The 21,862-nt window shown below is 52.6% G+C and overlaps 1 protein-coding gene across 5 annotated transcripts in view; it reads right to left on the reverse strand.

The window, feature by feature from the left end:
* KAZN (kazrin, periplakin interacting protein) overlaps nt 1-21,862 on the reverse strand; it is a 1,052,477-nt gene that overhangs the window by 13,185 nt on the left and 1,017,430 nt on the right. For all 5 annotated transcript variants that reach the window (XM_032393243.1, XM_032393251.1, XM_032393236.1 and 2 more), the window contains 3 exons: nt 9,545-9,750; nt 8,909-9,027; nt 964-1,195 (listed from right to left, as the gene is read on the reverse strand). In XM_032393243.1, the coding sequence (XP_032249134.1) occupies nt 964-1,195; nt 8,909-9,027; nt 9,545-9,750 (557 nt within the window). The remainder of the gene's footprint in view (nt 1-963; nt 1,196-8,908; nt 9,028-9,544; nt 9,751-21,862) is intronic.

Raw genomic sequence — 21,862 nt, forward strand, 5'->3', positions numbered from 1 at the left:
CCTGACCATGCCCATTCACACTTCACTGTCACGATCTTCCAGCATGTCTCTGGGGTTCACCAGACTGGGGTTCCTGGTGCCCAGGGCCCTGCGGCTGGTGTGTGAGAAGGGCTGAAGAACTGGACAGCTCCCTCCTCTGGGCCTCTCCTCCTGACCCTGGGCGGCTTGTGCTCTGACTTCACTCTAGGAAAAGTAGGCTGTCTGGACTGCCGCCGCCCTGTAGGGCCCAGCGGCCTCGGGAATCTTTGGGTCCTGGGGGAGCTAAAGCAGATGCCCCCCGTGCTGTCTGACTTGGCAGGCTCAGAGTCAAGGGGGCACTCAGAGTCCAAACTCTGACTCTCCCCCCTGGTCCCTGGTCACCTAGCTGGCCTCCCCGTTCACTCCCCCACCTCAGACCCAACGCTGGGACCGCACATTCTGTCCTCTGGGCCTTTGCTTGTGCTGTTCCCTCTGTTAGGTTGCTTTTCGCTCACACGTCCTGCTGACTGATGCCTGGAATTCCCCTCTCAGTTCTCAGTCCTGCTGTCACTACCTCGGGGAAGCCCTCCCTGATCCCTCTGGAAGCTACAGCTTTGGGTTTTCATAAAATCCTGGACTTCCTCATTGGGCCAACTTTCCATGGTATGGTGGCACCAGCTTCTTTGTGGTTCTCCCTGATGAGCAGTGAACTCTTGGAAGATGAGGGTTCCCCACTTCCCCTGAATTGGACACAGGGCCTGACCCATGCTCAGTAAGCAGCTATTGGAAAAAGGGAGGGAGAGGGGGAGGGATGGATGCATGTGTGGATGGATGCATGGATGGCCAGGTGGATGGATGCGTGTGTGGATGGATGCATGGATGGCCACGTGGATGGATGTGTGTGTAGACAGATGCATGGATAGGCAGATAGTTGGATGGACAATGGGTGCCAGTGGGGAAAGAAGGGCTGTGGAAGATGCCTCCATCTCCTGCCCTGGTCCTCACCTCCCTGCTGAAGTTCACTTGGTACAGCAGCTCAATCCCCAGCAGGATGCTGACCTGGTGGAACTTCTTGGACACATTGAGGTGCTTCTCCAGGTCCCGCTTCATCAGGGAGTGCAGCATTCGCCCGTCGACCAGGTGGTTTTGGAAGGCCTGAGAGTACTGGGACAGCCCGATGTCATTCAGCCAGGCCTTGGCCACCCAGTGATGGTCCAGGTCAGCGGCTTTGGACAGGCTGGTGAGGACAGACATGGCCAGAGAGACGGATGGGTGGGGACAGGTGGCAGAAACAGAGAGACAGGTAGAAATGGGGCAGAGATGGGCAGAGATGAAGACAGAGGGAAAAGAACAGGGCAGAGTAGGGTGGGGGACCAAGACATCACAGAGACGGACAGGAAAAGGGATGCAGTGGAGAGACCGAGAGGAAGAGAGAGACAAAGCAGAGATGGGGAGAGAGGTGGATGCAGAGAGTGGAAGGAGAAAGACAGAGACAGACAGAGAAACAGAGCGAGCCCCAAAGAACAGAAGAGGGATCAATAGAGAGGCAGACAAAAGGAACAGGAAAAGGGAAGAAAGCACATTCAGACGCACGGAGTGGAAAGAGACGGTAGCAGAACGGCAGGGACGTGTGCAGAAGGAGGTGGCACCTCTGGGAGCCCTCCACATCCCCAACCTGCCCCTGGGTGTGGCCCCCTGGGCATGTTCCTCTACAGAATCCCCGGAGCCCGCAATGCTGTGGCCTGGGCCGTTTGTCCTCGCTCTACAAACCAAGAAGCTCAGACTTTGCCCAGAGTCACACTGTGGCATGTCTCGGAATCAGAATTAAAACCCCCGTTTTGCCTATTTCAAGCCCTTTCTCCTCACTGCTATATCTCAGATTTGTCTGTATCCCACACCTATCTCAGTCCTGCACACATAGTAGGTGCACAAGGAATATTTCTCAAATGCATAAAGAGGTGGATGCTCCTGGCAAGAGGTCCCCTTGGCTGTCATTCCCCTGATCGCCATACGGTGGCAGCCGCACAGAAGGAATGAGAACAGCGTATCCCACCTGTGGAGGGACTTGAGAAATGACCTGTGGGGCTGCCAGGTAGGGGGACCCCACAAAGGGATCAGGATGTGATAGGGAAATATGGGCTTACGGAGTGACACCACCCTCCTCCCCAGGTCTGGGATCGGGACCAGCATTCTTCCCTTGCCCCCAGATAGAATACCCTTCACCCACTTCCCAGCCCCTCCCTGTGCACCCGTCTCTAAAGAGCTGCCCACCAGCCACTCAAGCTGGAGGCCTGGGTGGGATTTTCAGCTCCACCTGACTCACCTTCCTCCTTTCCACTCTCCACTGCTCACTCCGGGACTTTGTGTCTCCCTGGACTCTGTGTCTCCCTGGACTCTGCGCTCCAACTGGTCCCCCTGCCTCTGAGCCCTCCCCAGTCCCTCTTCCAGGAGAGTGGCCAGGGCTGACCGCACCACCCTCCTGCTGGTGCTCCTATATGGCTCCTCGCTGTCTTTCCTTCATTCCACCAGTATATACTGAACAGCTACAACCGCCGTGCTTGGGACGCATGCTGTTGTATAATGGGCGCATCTTCCCTCACAGCCCCTTCCTTTCTTTCTTCTTCCCCACACTCTCTGTTCCCTGGTGGCACCCATTTCCAGGGCTCTGGATTACAAATGTAATGTAAACGAGGACTCCCAAATTCTCATCGCTCCCTTCTTCTCTCTTCTGAGACCCAGCTGCTTACTAACTGCCCCCTTGGGCATCTCCTGCCTGTCACACATCTCACATTTAATGGGCTCTAAACAAAATGCCCTGTCCCCTCTCCCAGCTCTTCCCCACCCCCCACCATCCCCCAGCTCCGGTCCTCATTTGCCCTCAGTCTCCCCTCCCCCACCAGGTCTATCAGTCATTCTGGTCCGTGTGTCTGTCCCTTTTTCTCCTTTTCTGGGTTCAAGCTACCACTACCTGCGGCATAGATTTCAGAAATTGCCTCCTTACTTCCCCCACGCACCCCCCCACCGCCTGCCCCACCCCTTCTCATCCACTTTCCCCACAGTAGCCAGATGGTCTTTTAAAAACCTCAATCAGATCATGTCCCTCCTCTGCTTAGAACCTTCCAGTGGTGGAACCTTAAATGCACCTTACTAAGTGAAAGAAGCCAATCACAATACTGTATGATTCCGGTTATATGACATTCTGGAAAAAGGCAAAACTATGGAGACAGTCAAAAGATTAGTAGCTACCAGGGGTTAAGGAGAGGGAGGGATGAACAGGCGGAGAATAGGGGATTTCTTAGGGCAGTGAAATTATTCAGCATGATACTGTCATGAGGGATGCATGTCATCATACGTTTGTCCAAACCCAGAGAATGTACAACACAAAGAGTGAACCCTCATATAAACTATGGACTCCGGGTGATTGGGATGCATCGATGCGGGTTCCTCACCTGTAACAAATGCTCCATCCTGTGGGAGAGGTGGATGATGGGGAGGCTGTGCAGGAGTGGGGGAAGGGGGAATGTGGGAACTCTGTCTACCCTCCTTTCAATTCTGCTGTGAAACTAAAACTGCTCTAAAAAATTCAAGTTTATTTTAAAAATGAGGGAGGAAAGACTTTTTTTAAACAAACAAAATTGAGAGAATTTATCATCAGAGGAATAAACTGCAGGAAATATTGAAGGGCTTTTTTCAAGAGGCAAGAAAAAAATAACCATATGGAAACTTGGCCCACATGAAAGAAAAAAGAGGATAACTTCCAGAAGTCACAATAAAAAAACCATTGGATTCAGAAATGGGCAGATTTGAACAGACATTTCTCCAAAGAAGACATACGGGTGGCCAATAAACAGACGAAAAGATGCCCATCACTAATCATTAGGGAAGCGCAAATTTCTCTACAACGAGATACCACTTCATACCCATTAGGATGGCTAAAAGACCCAAGAAAACAGGTGGTGGTGGTGGTGTGGTGAAATCAGAACCTTCGTGTGCTCTTGGTGAGGATCTAAAATGGTGTAACCTCTGTGGAAAACAGTATGGCAGTTCCTCAAAAAGTTAAAAATAGAATTACCATATGATCCAGCAATTCCACTTTTGGGTAAATACCCAAAAGAATTGAAAGCAGGGGCTCAAAGAGATATTAATACATCCACGTTCATAGCAGCATTATTGATAGTGGCTAAAATGTAGAAGCCACCAAGTATCCACCAACAGAGGAATGGAGAAGCAAAATGTGCTATCTACACACAGTCGAATGTATTCAGCTTTAAAGATTTTTTTTTTTTAATTTAATTTATTTAACAGAGAGAGAGCACAAGTAGGCAGAGCGGCCGGCAGAGGGAGAGGGAGAAGCAGGCTCCCCGCGGAGCAGGGAGCCCAATGGGGGCTCGATCCCAGGACCCTGGGATCATGACCTGAGCTGAAGGCAGACGCTTAACAGACTGAGCCACCCAGGCGCCCCAGCTTTAAAAAGGAAGGACATTCTGACACATGCTACAACATGGATGAATCTTGAGGACATGATGCTAAGTGACATAAGCCAGGCCCCAAAAGACAAATACTGTGTGATTCCACTTAAATGACGTACTGAGAGTAGTCAAAACCATAAAGGCGGAAAGTAGAAGGGTGGTTGACATTATCGGGGTGGGGCACGGAGGGGAGAACAGGGAGTTAGTCTTTATTATGTTATCGTGAGCATAGGGTTTCAGTTTTACAAGATGAAGAGAGTCCTGGACGTGGATGGTGGTGATGGCCGCACAACAGTGTGGATGTTACTTTATACCATTGAATTGTACACTTAAAACCGGTTAAGAGGGGGGTCACCTGGGTGGCTCAGTTGGTTAAGTGTGCAAGTCTTGATTTCAGCTCAGGTCATGATCTCAGGGTTGTGAGATCCAGCCCCGTGTCAGGCTCTGTGCTGGGCGTGGAACCTGCTTAAGATTCTCGCCCTCTCCTTCTTCCCTTTCTCCACCCTTTCTCTCTCAAAACAAAAACAAACAAAAAAACCAGTTAAGATGATAAATATGTATACTTTACCACAATAAGAATTTTTTTTTAAAGAATAAAGATGATTAGAAATGGTAACTATCTGGCTAAATATTTTTCTCATCTGCTAATCTCCTTAAAAGATAATGGACAGTTTAAAAGACAAATATAATAATGTATTACAGAGCATATAATACATATAGATAAAAAATGTATGAAAACAGGGGTGCCTGAGTGGCTCAGTTGGTTAAGCGTCTGCCTTCGGCTCAGGTCATGATCCCAGGGTCCTGGGATCGAGTCCCGCATCGGGCTCCCTGCTCAGCAGGAAGCCTGCTTCTCCCTCTCCCACTCCCCCTGCTTGTGTTCCCTCTCTTGCTGTGTCTCTGTCAAATAAATAAATAAAATCTTAAAAATAAATAAAGTTGCCCCCTAGCCTGTACTCTGCCTCTAAGTATTTCCTTCAAAGCACTAGTCAGTCACACATGGAACTTTCAAAAATGAATTGATCTGAGCCCAGAGACTATGTTCTTTGCTGAAGAGCCGGCCTCATGCTCAACATACAGCAGATGCTTTTTTGGAAGAGGGGCCAAGGAAAGGAAGGGTGGGCTCCCAGCTTCATGCGGTCTCCTCCTGCCCCTCACCCACCCAGGACAGCTGGGGTCTGTCCCCAAGGCCAGGCCCTCCTCGTCTCCTGGCCGTGGTCCACCCAACGCCTCCCTCCTCACCTGCTTGACTGCTACCGGGCTCTGCTGGGCTTTCGCTCTCCCCAAAGCCTTCCAGGGCCCTCGTGGGCTGGGTCAGAGCCCCTCTCTGCTCCCCGAGCCCCCCCGGGAGTCCCCATCCCTGCACTCGTCACCCTGCGGCTCATCTGGCCAGACCACCAGCTCCTGGAGGGCAGGACCCCACCTGGCTCCCCAGCTTCTGTTCTATAAATGCACTGAAGATAAATCAAGGCTGGGCGAGCGGGGCATTGACTCCAGTCCACCAGGAAGCCGCCCAGGACGAAGCTCCTGTGTTGGAAACTTCTGACCCAAGACAAGCTCCCTTTAAGAAGAAAAAGTCCCAGGTGGGCCCCCTCCCAGCCCCTCTTGAGGCCCTCACTTCAGAGCCGCCCTTCCCAGGACCATCGGCCACAGTCAAGGCTGTCTAGCCCCGGGCAGGTGTGGGAGCTCCCGGCCATCCCTCCGATCAGATGCCCTGGGGCTAGGGCTGTCACTGATGGGGACCAGAAGCCCTCCTCTCTGAGGGAGTTCAGCAAATCAATGGTGCAACAAGACGTGGCATGGTGTGGGGGGAGGGGCACCGGCTGAACCTACTTGAGGGAAGCCATTTACAGTCAGCAATATCCATCTGCGTGCTGACGATTAATGCGCTCCTGCCCTTCAGAACGGTTCTCTTTTCATTAAAGTTGTCCCCATGGGGCCTCGGCTTGGCAACACTTTCCCAGCTGTTGGTTGGAGCTATTGTAAGCGCCCAAGTTGAACAAGACGGCACGACTTTAAAAGTAATTCAGATGTTTTATAAAAGTTGACATTGTCCCCGCCGCAAACTGGGGCCGGATTAGACCCCGAAATCTGAGTTTGGGCACAGAATTTAGATATCATCTGGGTCATGATTCAACACAGAAAACACGAGGCCATTCTGGCTCCATCACCGTTAGCTCCGGGACCTTGTGTCTCTGTGCCCCAGCATCCTCACCTGCAAAATGGGGCTAATCATGCTTGCCTCACAGAAGCTGTGAGGGCTGAACGGGATGAGAGAATGTGAAACCCTTAGCACGGAGTCTGGGGGTGCATTCCGTGTTCCGTAAATACGAGTAGCAGGGGTTGTTGATCTTTTTAATGTTGAGGTGATGCAGGATAATGGAAAGGGGACTGACTTTGAAGTTAGGTATTTTGTAGCGTGACTTTGCACCCATGATTTCTCCGGGCCTCACTTTCTCCGTCTTTAAAATGGGGGTAAGAATGTCTATCCCACACTGATGTTGTGACGATTAAATAAAATCATGTGCATGAAACGACTGGTGATGGGGCTGGTGGATTTTGCGGTATTTTAGAGATAAGGGGAACCAGGCCCGGAGAGGGCAATGTCATTCCCAAAGCCACACAGGGTGTGTTCTTGAAGATGACCTCACTGGGGCTCTTACCCTAGAGTTCATGGGCCCCTAAAAGTTCCGGGAGTGAGTTAAAGGGTCCCAGAAGGCAGAGTTGTGATGTTTTGTATATCTCCTCTGGGGAAAGTGTCAACAGTGTTTATTAGATTCTCAGAGTGGCCGTGGTCTCCAAAAGTTATAAGAATTGCTGTTCTAATTTAACCCCCTTCACTTCACAGCTGGAGAAACTACAAGTGCCAGAGAGAGCAAGTCCACGGCAAGTTAGAGACAGGCCGGATTTCCACAGGGAATGAGCCCCTCCCTCCTGCAGGAAGCCTGGGGGTGTCTAATGCGGGAGACACAGGACCCATGGAGACGGTCCTGATCTCAGCTCTCAGAATTTTTTAAACTCCGTTCACATCCATTCACATCCCCTTGTAGGTGCTGTAGCATCTTGGTTCCTAGAGGTTCTCGGGGGAGTCATGTTTTGGGCGAACTTGGGCAGGGATCCTGCATTTTTGCGGGGTGAAGCAGGCAGCCCCACCCTGCTCAATGGTCAGCGTTTACTGACCACACTGGGAGTGGGACGAGGGGGCAGGAGGGGTCTCCAGCTTGGGTGGCAGAGGATTCAGGAGGGGCGAGGCACTGGTTAGAAGTGGGTGATGAGTGTGAGGTGCCTGTGGGACCCTAAGGAGGGGAAGCCCTCCGAGAAAGCAAGCTCATGCCCGCCGCTCCCCTCCCCCGCCCATCACTCTCCTCCCCACTCCTTCACCCCCAACCCCGTCCCTCAGGGTCCTGACTTGCTGACAAGGCTGGCACGTTCTTGCTTTGCTTGCTTTGGGTTGCTACCCGAGTTTCTGATCTGATCTCACATGTCTTTGCTGCCACCCAGGATTCACGCCAAGGGCCCCTCTCCAGGACACACAAGCGTTGGGTTTTCTGCTTCCAAACTAACCTGAGTTCCCAGCCTTAGCCCCCTCATTTTTTAATCCATAAAGCGGCTTCTGCAAATAATAGCACACACCACCAGGTCTGATTAATTAACTGCACAAAAATGATGGGGAAACCAGTGAAGGAGATAATTATGCAAAACAGAAAGTGTCAGATTTACTACGCTCGTTCTTTCTTCCCCTCTGCACGCTGAGGACCGAGGGGGGTGCTCTGGTTTCCCTGGCGCTTACTTGGTGAATGAGCTCCCCCCCACCAACAAATCCTGCTCACAAAAGGTCAGAAGGGAGGGAGGCAGGCAGGAGGTAGGACAGAGGTGGGGGTTGTGGGGGAAGGTGTTCGCAATGAGAGCAGGACACACCTGAAGGGAGGAACCTCCGCCCATTCCCAGGTGTGCTTGCTAACGGATCCCCCTCCCAGCCGGCCCTAATCCTCTGGGGGAGACGTGGCAATAAAGCCCTTCACGTCCATTTCTTCTTTGTCTCATTCTACTTCTCCCTGTCTTACTCCATCCTTTCTCCCCCTGAGATGGTAGAGCTGGGGTTGAGGTGGAAGTAGACAGAGCAGACATTTTGGCCGAATTCCCAGACCTGCTTCGGCTGGTCCTCGGAGATAGAGAAGTTCTGGGGGCGCATGAGGCCCCCCCGCCGCCTCCTGGCTGCGGGGATCATGGGGCACTGGGGCCTCACTGATTCCCTGTATCTCCATCTTTCTACGGGGAGGCCTGGCCCAGAGCGGGACTGGGATGCATCTGGCCCCCCTTGGCCGGTGGCATTTCTGGGCACACCCCACCATCCCCCATCCCTGGCTCAGCCTGCAGTGTCCATTCGCCCCCACCGTGTGATCTGGAGGTCTCGGGGTGGACTCTTCTCCCTTCTCCCTGGAGGCGCAGCCCGAGTGGGGTGCCCGGGCGTGCCGACCCACCTCCTGCCCGCCTCGGCGTCGCGGTAGTCCTCGATGGCCAGCCGGAGTTTGCGTCGGTGCAAGGAGCTGCACACGCCCAGACCCAGCTCCAGGTCCTCGTCACTCAGGCTCAGCAGCACCTGCTCCGCAGGAAGGTGAGGACTGAGCTCCCAGAAGGGGGAGTGGGGTGGGCAGCCGAGGCTGCCAGGACCTGCTGCTGGCTGTGGCTGAGCCCCGGGGGGGGGGTCTGCTAGCATGAGGCTGGACCCCAGCGCCCGCCCATCTCCCTGCCCATCCTTCTCTGCAGTCCGGGCAGAGCACTTAGTGCAGCTCTGCTCCAGGAGGGGAGCAGAATCACATCCTGGCCAGTAGAGCCTCTAGCCCAGTCCTGCCCCACTTCAGTCAGGTACGGGCAGGTTAGGCCCAATTTAAAGATGCAAAAGCTGAGACTCAGAGGGCTATGCGCCTTGCCGGGGAGACATGATGATTTACTGTGGACACTGGATCCTGAACCCAGTACAGCTGGTTCCTAGAATACATCTCCTCCTCACCCCGGGATTGGGGGGCGGGGCTGAGGTGGAGCAGGCCAGCTCTGGGTTGGTAAAGTTCACAGGAGGGAGAGGGGGCATTGCCGCTGGGATCCTGGAGGGGCCCTACCTTCCCGCTCTTCACATTCTCCGCACAGGCCTTGACGTACATGGGCATGGCCATGACCACCTCCAGCCAGGCCTGGACAGTGCCGGCCTTCCAGTGGGACATGGGGGTGGTCCTGACCAGCTCCACCTGCTGCAGCCGGTCCATCTGCTCCTCGCCCTCCGACAGGCTGAGGCTCTGCCGCGTGGGGCTGCACTGGCTGTCGGAATCTGCAACACACAATTGCAAACTTGGTGGGAAGATGGGGAGGGGGCTGAGGGGGGAGCTGAGGCGGGGGGGGGGGGGGCCCCGGGGGGGGGGGGGGAAGGCAGGGACTGGGCAGGCTGCACTCCCAGGGAGCAGGAGGAGGGCGGGGATGTCTCCCCCTCTCGCATTTCTTCTTTCCAAAATCAAAATGGCTTTTGTTTTGTTTTGCTGCCCCTCCCCCATTACAAGAGTAATCTGTCCCCCCACCCCCTCCCCGACAAAAGAACAGACTTTTTAAAACTTAATCCAACAAAGAATGAAAATAAAACAAAGTGAAAATCGCCCCAAATCCCACGCCACCCAGAGACAGCAGCTGTTAGTTTTAGTTAAATATTCTTTGGGATACACAAATGCCCGTGCTTCCAAACACACACACACCCACGCTTCCAAGCACACCCAGACCCATGCGTAGACACAACGCTCTCCGTTTCGTAATACGCCGTTCTCGTTTACACCGTGGAGGACATCCTTCCATCTCCGTAGAGATCTGTGCTATCTTTTGACGGCACAGGATTCATCAGAGGATGCTTTCTCATTTATCTCGCCTGCCTCCTGTTGATGGGCATGGGCTGTTCCCCATTTTTCGCTATTGTAATCAATACAGTGGCAGTCATCTCTGGGTGACTGGGTGATTTATTTTCTTAGGATACACGGAGCCTCAGCTCCATTCCTTAACACACCGAAACCTGTTTCCGGAGTAGCCCCTCATAGATGAAAATGTCTATCCCCCAGCATTTTCCATCCCTACTCTTCAATCCATGGTCGGACACACCTGATGAACGGACCGGGTTCAGGGCGAACTTGACTGAGATGGAAAGTCTCTTTCTCTAAAGTAGGGTTAAATCAACGCCCACACAACCTCAATACCACAAGAAATGACAAGTATTAAAAAAAGCCTGGTTAGAAAGGACCCTGCCAATACTGTACGTTGTAAATTATAACGATGTAAAAAACGCTTATCCATCAAATCGGGCACGTGGTTACAACAATGTGTGTGAAGTCACACAGATATTTACAGTTACTGAGCTTGGGTGCCAGGAAGAATGAGCTTAATTTCCTCTTGCTATACTTTTGCGTATCATCAAAGTTCCACATTAAACATGCATACATTTATAACAAAAATTGGAAAAATTAAGTAGGAAGCAGTACAAGTGGTTATTGATGGGAGTTCGTCTGAATGAACGATGTCCCATTCATATATTAGAATATATGTGATTAATGAGAAATGTGTCACTGGAGAATACTTCTAAGATGGGAAAATGTTCATAATCTACTGCCAAGCAAAAAAGGACAGTACAAGACAGCGGGTACAACGTAATCCCAACTGTTTTTTTAAAATGATATGTACACGATTCTACGATGTAGAACTCTAATTGTGTGTATATATGTATATTTATACATTTATACATATACTAGTTGGATAAATGTTAAAAGTCTGTGTCTGGGAAGGGGTGAGGGTTAATTGTGTGTGAGCGTGTGTGTGTGATTGTTTTGTGCATGAGTGTGCACATGTGAGTGTGCAAGGGTATTTGCGAGTGTGTGCACACTTTCCTGTGTCCCAGGTTTCCTGCATTGAGGTACGTTATTTTTGAAATGGACACATAGAAATCTTTTCCTAGTGACAAGGCTCCTCTCCCCAGTTCCTTCACCCCTCCCTGCCCCTGCCATATAAACTCTTGGAAACAGCTGTATCCGCTTGGGGGCCATACACGCATCCAGCTCTGCCAAAACCTTTCTCCCCAACGCCGGGGGCCTCTAGCTGCTCAGCCAAGAGCCCTTGGAAGCCCGCGGCTGCTGGCCAGGAGGATGCCACCCCTGGTCCAGCAGGGCACTGGGCAGAGCGACCTAACTCAGGGTGGGCAGCCACGATGCCTCATGCCTCCATTTCCAACACCCTAAGGTTGGCATCATGCCTCCCTGCCACCTGCCTCCTTCCCAGGACTGCTCTGGGGACTCCATGACTGGGGATGCTGCGTAGGTGCAAGGCCTCTTCCCTGCCCCCAGAGAAACGGCAGATGGCACAGAGCACCACAAGCAGGTCGCTGGTCTGACCGCGTGTTGCCATGACGCCCGGGAATGTGGAACCAGCAGCTTCCTCTGCAGCCCTCCGTGGGGGCCCCCGAGTTTCTGCCTGGTGAGACAGCTGCCTGTCCCCAGCCTCGGTGTCCCTCCTGCTGGTCCCTGGCTCCCCAGGACAGGTTTGGCTTGCAGGGAAGCCTTTCTGATTGGGTCCTACAGGTGTGAACCTCTGGCACACAACGTGGGTGTGTCCTCCCTGGCTTGGAAAGAGCTGAGAGTCTCTGTGCTGTTCCTGTGGCTGAGTCCTGTCTCTGTCACCTGCTTCTGGGAAGATGAGAGACAAATGTCACCACATCTGGTTACCTGAAATTCCAAGACACGGCCTGTGTTGTCCATTTGGACTGGGCCTGTGGAAAGAGGCTTTGGAGTTGAACAGCTCTTGGCTCTGGGCCAATTTCTTGACCTCTTAAAGTCACAGTTTTCCCATCTATAAAATGGGTATAATAATAATACTCTCTACCTCCCAGGTTCACGACTAGTATACATTCTGAATGTGAAGCGATAGTAGGCACTCAGTACTTGCCTCAGTCCCGCTGCCTTCCTGGGATGAAACGTGGCTTGAGTTCAGCTCAGGTGCTTAGGGGTCCCCCACCTGGGCAGAAGTGCATCGTCCCAGCAGGACTCCCACCTGATCCAGGTGGGAGAGGCGGGGCTCCCTGTGAGGTGAGGGTGGGCTTGTCTATCCCATGCCCGGGGGGGGGGGGGGCGGCGCTTGGCTAGGCCTCCCCAAGTAAAGGCTATAAGTGTGGCAAGGGAAGGAGGAAGGAGACAGGCAGCAAAAGTCAGAGAGAGAGAGAGTTGGAGAGAGAGACTCAAAGAGCAAGGCTTCGGCAGGGAAATAGGGCCACAGAAACAACAAAGACATGAAGAGAATCAGGAAGAAGGAGAGAATGAGTGGAGGGTGGGGAGGGAATGACAGATAAGGGGACAAAGAGAAAAGCAAACTTCCTGGCGTGTGCGTTTTCCTGAGCGTGTGAGTACGCGTGGGTCAGTCTGTAGCTCACAGGCCTCAGGCCGGTGAGGAGAGCTGGCTTTCAACTCACATTCCTTAGGGCGCCCAGGCTCGAGGACTGCCAGAGGCCGAGCTGGGGTCCCATGAGCAAACCACACATTCTGGTTTCTGAAGAAAGACAGCCATTCGCCACCCCACTCCTTCAGCACCCCCTTCCCCCACCTCGCCACCCAGGGCTGAGCTCCAAGTCGACACTGCAGAAGGCCTGAAGAGGAGGGCGTCTTTGGGGTCATAAACCATTAATTAAAGGCAATTTCTAAAATGCAGGCATTATGGTGCCAGATTTTATGTCTGGGATTCCATCAATCCTCGCTTTTATTTCCCCTCTGTCTCAGCCCTACGAGTGAGAATAACTCACATTTACAGTCAAGCAGTGAGTTAGAGAGGCCGGCTGAACGCCTTATCAGAGTCTGAGGGGGTGTCGCCAAGAGACCCGTCAGTCTGGATCCTTCCGAACACCGGGAGGACCGAGGCTGACTCTGGAAGAGGTTCTACCTTCTCCCACCAGATGGATTGTCTGGTCCCCAGAGCCTAAAATATTTACTCTCTGGTCTGTTACAGAAAATGCTTTACAGAAACCGTGAGGTTCTGAGGTTGGCACTGGAATATGAGAGACCTGGGTTTGAACGCCGGCTCTTCTGCTTCTCTTGGGCAAGTGTTTTGAATGTTCTCAGCCTCACTTTCACCATCTATGAAATGGGATGATAATAATGTCTAATCTCACAGGTCTAAGTGAGGACTGAATGAGGTGATGTATGATGGTCTAAGTGCTCAGCATACAGAGGGTGCTCAGGGGCTGAGTGGGGGCCTCTGTCCTCTGTAGGCTCCTATCACTTGCAGTCTAACCGGCTCTGTCCAGGAGGGTAGCCACAAGCCACACGTGGCCATTGACCACCTATTATGTGGCTCGTCCACACTGAGAAGCCTCTACAGTGTAAAATATACACTGAATTTTGAAGACTTTGTCCAAAAAAAGAAGAAAAAGTAATCTCAATAATTTTTATATTGATCACATCTTGAAACGATAATATTTGGGGTATATTGGGTTAAATCAAATATATTATTAAAATTCATTTCACCAGTTTTTACTTTTTAACGTGTCTACAAAAAAATCTAAAATTACGTATGTGGCTCATATGATCTCTTTCCTGCACAGAGCTGCATTAGACAGAAGGTTTTGTTCGTTTTCTCATTGCCTTTCCCCACTTTTGTTGGTCTGGAAGTGAAGCACCCGATTTCTCTGCTTTTGGTTCAGTGGTTCTCAAAGTGGGGCCCCTGGGCCAGTAGCATCAGCAACACCTGGGAACTGGTTAGCGATGCAGATTCTAGGAGCCCACCGCAGCGTTCCTGCAGCAGAAGCTCTGAGGGGTGGGTCCAGTAATCTGTATTTTAACAAGCCTCCCAGGTGATTCTGATGGGTGCTGAATTCTAGAACCATTCTTTAACTTACCATATGTATTTAACTTCACAAAACCTAGGGTTAAGCAATATCTTAATGCTCTGTCCTAAATAGTGAGCTATCGAAACATCCTGATCACTCTTTCTGACTTACAACCTACCGTGTCGATTATTTTAATTCTGTCCTTTAAAAAACCCACAATTTTAGACATTGTCCTCGTGATTATTTTACCTTGATAATATTTGCTTAAAGTAATTTCCCTACACGTTAAGCACGTAGTTCATCACTTCTTCTTGCGCCTCAGACCTAACTTCTAGGATAATTTTTCTTATTCCTGAAGAACATGATTTAAAAATTCCTCTGATTAAGAGTATTTTTTTGGTGGTAAGCTCCTACAGCTTTTATCTGAAAAAAGCCTATGTTTCCCCCTTGTCCTTCAAAGAGCTTTGCTGGGTACACAGTTTTAGGCTGATGGTCATTTCCTCCTGGCACCTCGAGGACATTGTTCCACTATCTTCTGTCTTCCTTTTTGCTAAAGAGAAGGCAGCTGCTGGCCCAACTGTTCTTTGGTTAGCTCCTTTTAAGATTTCCTCTCTGTCTTTGGTGTTCTGCAGTTTCATTATGATGTGGCTACAGGTGGATTTCTTCTTATTCTGACTGATATACATTGTGCTTCCCGTATCGATGGGTTTATTTTTGGAATATTCTCAACCATTACCTCTTAAAATATGACCTCTTCTCCATTCTTTTTTATTTTTTAAAGATTTTCTTTATTTATTTGTCAGAGAGAGACAGTGAGCACAAGCAGGGGGAGTGGCAGGCAGAGGGAGAAGCAGGCTATGCACTGAGCTGGGAGCCCGAAGTGGGACTCGACCCCAGGACCCTGGGATCATGACCTGAGCCGAAGGCGGGCACTTAACCGACTGAGCCACCCAGGCACCCTGCTTTATTGACTTTTAATGAATTCAAATACAGGTTTACATTGCCACACGTGGCTAATGGCTGTTGTGGTAGACCAGAAAGCTCTGATTTCCCCTCATGCTTTCCATCAACTTATTTCTCTGCATTGCATTCTGGGTAATTTCCTTAGATCTGTTTTCCATTTTTAAAATTCTCTCTTCAGCAGTTTACTCTGCTGTTTAACCCATCTTTGGATTTGATTTGATATGATTTGATTTACTTATTTTTTTAAGTAGGCTCCATGCCCAGTGTGGAACTCAAGGAGGGGCTTGGACTCTTGACCCTGAGATCAAGACCTGAGCTGAGATCAAGAGTCAGACACTTAACTGACCAAGGCACCCAGGTGCCCCTGGGTTTTATTTTTTTAATGTTACTAACTACATACTTCTAAAAGTTCTATTTAGTTCTTTTCCAAGTTCACCTGGTCTTTTCAGATAGTCTCTTGTTCTTTGCTCATGTTTATGACTTCATCTTAAATTTTTTTAAGTATTACATACATATTCACTTATATTTGGTATATTGGTAAGTATGTATCTGAAAAGGCCTTGGAGGGTCTAAATTTGCTATATTTCTCTGTGGACTCTCATGCATGCTGAACTCAGATTTGATCTTATGGGAATCTCTAGGGTTTAAATCCAGAGAGGATTTCTGTGACCTGCCAGGGTGGGAGTGGGGAGGGAGGGGGGATGGTACCTGGTAGCAGGGACCACTTTATTCCTGTTAGAGAGACCTGGGAGAACGAGAGACCACAGGCTCTGTTCCTTCGCTTTGCCACTCCCCAGCGTTTACTTCCCTGCCCACAGTCCTGACATCAGCATCTGTCCCCAGGACAGACCCCAGGTGTCACACTTGGTTATCGCTCACTGCTCCTGTTCTGGTCTTAGCTCACAGCTTTTTAGTTTTGGATAGGGGCAACTTGGGGGTTCCCCTTACTTTTGGTGAGGCCAGAGATAAATTAAAAAGTGTGTTTTATTTTATTTTATTTATTTTTTTTTTTAAAGATTTTATTTATTTATTTGAGAGAGAGAGACACAGCGAGAGAGGGAACACAAGCAGGGGGAGTGGGAGAGGGAGAAGCAGGCTTCCCGCCGAGCGGGGAGCCCGATGTGGGGCTCGATCCCAGGACCCTGGGATCATGACCTGAGCCGAAGGCAGACGCTTAACGACTGAGCCACCCAGGCGCCCAAAGTGTGTTTTATTTTAGATTTAGCGGTCCCTCAGAGTCTGTCTTCCTCCACTTGGCCCCGAGAGGACATCCCTCTTGCTGTGTGCACTGTCCACCCTATGCTCTTCATGTTCTGCTGGGGGGGTCTGTCCATCTGCCCTGTTACAAAGGGAGTTCCAAGGTCAGAGGCCAAGTCTATCCCTCTCTTTATCACCTGGGCCTGGTTCATGGTGAAGCTTAATGCCATCATTAAAAGCCCAAGTTATGGGAAAGGGACAGTCAATACAGTTTTGTTTTTGTTGTTGTTGTTTTAATTTGAATCTTCCCAGGGACCTCTTCTGCTCAACATCCATCACTGGCTCCCTGGATAAAGCCCAAGCTCCTCACACGACAAGGCTCTGTGTGACCCGGCCCGTTGCTGGCTTCTCCTCAGTCCCATGCCCCCTCCCCGGCCCCCTGGGCTTCTTGCACTTTCCCAGCACTCCTGGTCCCCTCCCCCATCTTGAATCTGTTGCACCTGCTGCTCTCTGCCTAGAAGTACCCCAGCTGCTGGCTTCTCTGCTTGGCGACCTCCTATGAAGCCTTCAGGCTCTATTGAAATGTTGCCTCTTCCAAGGACCCCTTCCCCAGTCCTCCCGCATAGGCCGGTCCCTGCCCCCCGCACCACCTGCGTGTTCACACCGCCAACCTGCACGCATGCGCTCACAGTGTTCTCATTGCGCCAGGTCCTGTTCTCGCCTGCACTTCTCATGGCTGAAATCAAGGAACGGTCGTGGGATTATTCAGGGAGTGTGCCTCCCACTAGAGCGTAAACCCCATAAGGACAGGAGTGGGCCCCGTTTTTGCTACCTAGGTATCTCTGATGCCTAGCAAGGGCTCCATGTCTGCCTATCTCCATGGTGTTGTTTCACCCACCATGGCCCATCTCAGTGACCAACAAGAGGCCACGGGACGTGGAGCGGGACATCGGTGCGTGAGCATGTACGAGCCAGATCCTGCCCACCACTGCCCGGATGGAAGGCGCTCTATAGATTTTGGTTAAAAGCAGGCAGGCAGGAGAGGACGTAAGGAGGGAGGGAGCAGGCCTCTCCCTTCAGCCTCATCTTCCTTCCACCTCCTTTCCGGCCTTGTCAAGCTGCTTGTGGCCCCCACACGCACCACATGGTCTCCCTCCCTTTTCTTGGCCAATGGCAGGGCCTGGGGACCTCAGCACTACTGACCGACATTTGGGACGGGCTCATTCTGTGTCGTGGGAGCTGTCTTGCGCAGGGTTAGGATGTTTCGGGGGCCTCTCTGGCCTCCACACACTAGATGCCAGGGAGCACACAGCTTGACTGCTCCCAGCACCCCAATCCTTCCGCCCGGGCCTCTCTCTTCTCAGATCGGCCCTGCTCGGGCAGCCAGCGCCAGTCCAAGCTCCCTGCCCTTGGGCAGTGGCAGGAAGCCCCCGTCAGCACTTCTCCAGCCAAAAGCTGAACTCTCATTTTTAAATTGCTGCATTATAATGTGAGGAAGTCACGTTTCCCGGCCCGGTAACAGCGCTGTGTTGGATAGAGATGCTTTGCTGGGGCCCCAGTCCCAGCTCCTGTGAGGTGTGTGCCAAAGACAGACCCTGGAGCACCGGATCGGACAACCCGGGTTCAAACGGCATCAGGTCACTGATGGGGTAGCTGCTGGGGTGACGGCAGGACCCTGGTGGGCCCGCCACCCACCCACACGGCCTGACCCCAGCGCCAAGCGGGCCCTTGGAGGCCCTGAGCTAACAAGCTGACCGCGCTCCCTTCCCCCCGTGTCCCTTAAAGTCCACGACACCGCAAAGCACATGGAGAAGTCCAGCCGAGTTCGGATTTTACCAGCCATCACTACTTTATGTGCTCAGAGAAAAATGTCACATGCATCCCTTTCCCCTCACTGTTGGTGCTGCTGCCTGGCACGGTCCAGCCTAAGCTTGGGCTCATTGTGTCAACCGACCCGACAGGACCCCTGTCCTCAGCCTCAGGGGCCATCATCCCCCAGTCACCGCTTGCTGCCAGCCCCTCGGAGGACCTTCCCAGGAGGCAGGGGACTGATTTCCTGGAGTTGGCAAGGCTCCACCTCTCTGCACTCATGTCCCAGGTAGATGCTTGGCAACTAGTTCCTGATTTTATAGACTCAGGGGCAAGAGGTGAAGACGAGGTCCAGGGAAGGCAAGCAGACTGCTCTCCCATGACAACTACAGGATGCTTTAAAAATAGACACAGAAACTTTCCTTTTTCCTCCTTGCTAACCTGTCCTAATGCTGAAGAGTGCCCACATTTGGGAAGTCCTTCTTAGAGTCTGATCTGCAATTGAAATCTCTTCGCTCTTTTTGTTTACGCTGGGGGAGTATTCCAGCTGGGGCCCGGCCTCTGCCTGTATTCTCACTTCTAGTCCTCTTTGCCCATATGTTTTCCTGGCTGGCTTTTCCACCGCCAGGTGGGTCTGGAAGGTGAAGCAGAGGGGATCTTGGAGTGGAAGCTGAGGGCTGGAGAATGATTCTTCTCCTGGTGCCCCCATGGAGATAGTACGAGTTTGCATCTGGATGGCTCTTGGAGGGAGCTCCGGGTTGCTGGGGGCTTTGAGCACCCCGCTGTGCCTGGGGTCCCTGACTAGATTTTTGGCCCGGCCTCTTCCTGTCACCAACCCTCCCGGCTCCCCTATGGGCCTCAGGACCTCTCCGGTTCTTTCTGGCGCGGCTCAGCCTGCTTCCGTGAGCCCTGTGGACTGTGGTCATCGTGATGGTCTTGAGACACCGTGCATTTGCTTGCTGGCCCAGGGGGACCCCCCGCGAGTCAGAGCTGCGGACCTCTGGCTCAGGGCGAGCCACCTGGAGGCAATGCCTTCTATGGGATCATCCTAAGCAGTTAATGCAGACTGACCAACCTCCCACCTCCTTCAAAATGCCTCCCAGCTGCCTGGAAATTTCCCACACCAGCGGTGAGCTACTTTGCTTCTTGCCCCAAGGCCAATTTAGGAAGAGCAAGGATGTTTATGAGCAGTATTTCTTTAATGTCCTTCCAAATGAAGACAGAGCTTTGGTGAGGCTCATGGTCGGGCATTCTTCCAACCTAGATACCTACTGGAAATGTCCAGGAGAAAACTGGAGCTGGTCTTGGCTTTCTGGAAACGAGAGAACCAAGCCGCTCCGGCAGCTTTGCCTGCATGGAAGTGGTGTAGTGCCCTGCTGGACCCCAATTCCTATCCCGGTTCCCTCGCTTACTGTGTCTCCTTGGGCTATTTCTGTCTTTCTGTCTTTCCTGTCTGAGCTCAGTCTCCTCACCTGTAAGGTTGGGACAATAATCCCCACTTCATGTGATTTTGGTGAGGATACAGCAGGATAATTTATGTGGTCTCATGTTTACATCTGGGTCCTCAGCCTGAGCCCTAGGCCTGGCAGACAGGAAGTGGTCAGCCAGTGTTTGTTGAATGACTTACCGAGTGTATGTCAAGGGCCTGCACTGGCCTGCCACTCGGTAAATGTCAGCAAGTCACGTCCTACTCTCCTCTGCCAGTTTTCATCACTCCCTTCCCCCCCCGCAGAAGCCAGTCCTTGTCCTCAGTCCTCAGCCTGACACCCGCGCCACGTCCCTGGGTAGCTGTCTCCACGCCGGTGACCACACCTCCTCCGGGCATTTCTGGGAGAGTGTGGAGTCGCCTTTGTCAGGCCCACCAGCACCTTCACCTCCCACCACTGTCTCCATCTCTGGGTCCCACAGAGGAGAGCCAGGAGAAATGGGGGTGTCACCTGGCTGGGCTCTCAGGCCACCGGCAGGCTGATCCCACGTCCGACTGCAGCCCTGGCCATGTGGGCCTCTGGGGGCCAGGTGGGCTCGGGATTCCTGTGCTGGCTCCAGAGTTTGGAGGGTTGGTGCTCCCTGCTAGTCTCCCAAACGCCCCAGGCTCCGGGCGCCCTGCTCTGGGTTCAGAAATGAGCGTGGTCTGCTGCTGCAGCGAGGGCAGGGCTGGAGAGCCCTCTGGTGAGGGAGGACACGTATCAAATTGAGATGGGCACCTACGGCCCGGCAGGGCCACACCACACTCTGATTGAGGGGAAAGGCAAGGACCCAAACAGCTGGATGAGCCCACAGGGAGAATCTAGACCCGAGGTGGCAGAGCAGGTGGCCTGGAGACAAATTGGGGCCATGGAATGTTTTTCCCCTAAAGAACACTAATATTCTTAAAAAAAAAAAAAGAGTTGCCAATATAAGAATTCCAGTGTATTCCATAACACTTTTGGCTTCTCTTGAAAGATCGGGAGCTCTAGGAGCCCTGGAGCCCAGTAGGGCGCTCTTCCTTCGGTGGGGGCAGCCTGCAGCACCCAGGCACCCACTTCCCTGACCCGCCTGGAGCCTCTGGGGTTGAGAAATAGTGGGAACGAGGCGGGTATGCGCGCAGCACGGTGCTGCCTCCCGAGAGTGCTCACGGAGGTGGGCCCGGTCATCACCCGCCACACTCTGGGTGGTGCGGCCGCTAGAGCTGATCTAAAACAGAGACGGTGAAAGGCATGCCAGCCTTCCTGCAAGGGAGCCCTCGTGACCGTGACCGTGACCGTGATGGCTAAGCTTGCTGGGTGCTTTACAGCCTGTGCGTGAGCAGGCCCATCGCACAGATGAGGACGGTGGAGCTCAGAAATGTCCATCGGTTGCGCACGCGGACACGGCCAGGCCCCAGAGCCTGTGTTTTGCGTCACCGGCCCACGTTTCCTCTCGTGGGAGTCTCTTGCCACACCGAGACGAGCAGCTGCCAGAGGCTGGACATTTGTCTCCACTTGCGATTTCATCTTTGCCCCAGGGGATAGGCCGTTTTGTTCCCATTTCATAGAGGGGAAAACTGAGGCTCAAAGGTCCTAAGCGAGTGGCTTAGGGTTGCACGGCTACGCGCTGGCTCTGGGATCACACCCAGAGATCTGGCTCCAAAGCCTGGGCTTTCCTCAACATCCCGCCCTGTGTTGCTTGCTTTTGACCGATCCTGCTGGGTTCAGGCTGTCCCTAAAATGCATCTGTGTTTCCTGCACCCACAGGAAGAGATGGAGGGAAACTGGCAACGGTTCACACACCCGAGTTGCGATTGGTGACCTGGCCTGTTATCTCCGACCCTTGGTTTGTAGACAGCCCTCACATTCCCTGTGGCATGCAGAGAGCCTCCTGCCCTGTCACCACAGCACTGGTCCCTGCAGTGACAACTGTCAGAGGCAGTCTTCTCGCCTCTCCTTCCTGGCCTGCCTGCCCCCAACCACAGGCTCCGTGCCACCCCCAGAGACATCGGTGTCCTAACAAGGAAGGAGGCTGGCGCCATGTAGGCATGGAGCCCGTTGGCTGGACCCAGGGAAAGCGATGAGGCAGCTCAGAGCTGGTGGTGACAGGGCAGGTGGGGCCAGATGTCCCGGCAGCATGGTGTGCCCGTTCCTGTCCCTGCCCCAGGGCCCTGTGGCAATGGGCTCGG

This window comes from Phoca vitulina, unplaced genomic scaffold (assembly GCF_004348235.1).
Source record: "Phoca vitulina isolate PV1807 unplaced genomic scaffold, GSC_HSeal_1.0 scaffold2, whole genome shotgun sequence".
Classification (NCBI taxonomy): Eukaryota; Metazoa; Chordata; class Mammalia; order Carnivora; family Phocidae; genus Phoca; species Phoca vitulina.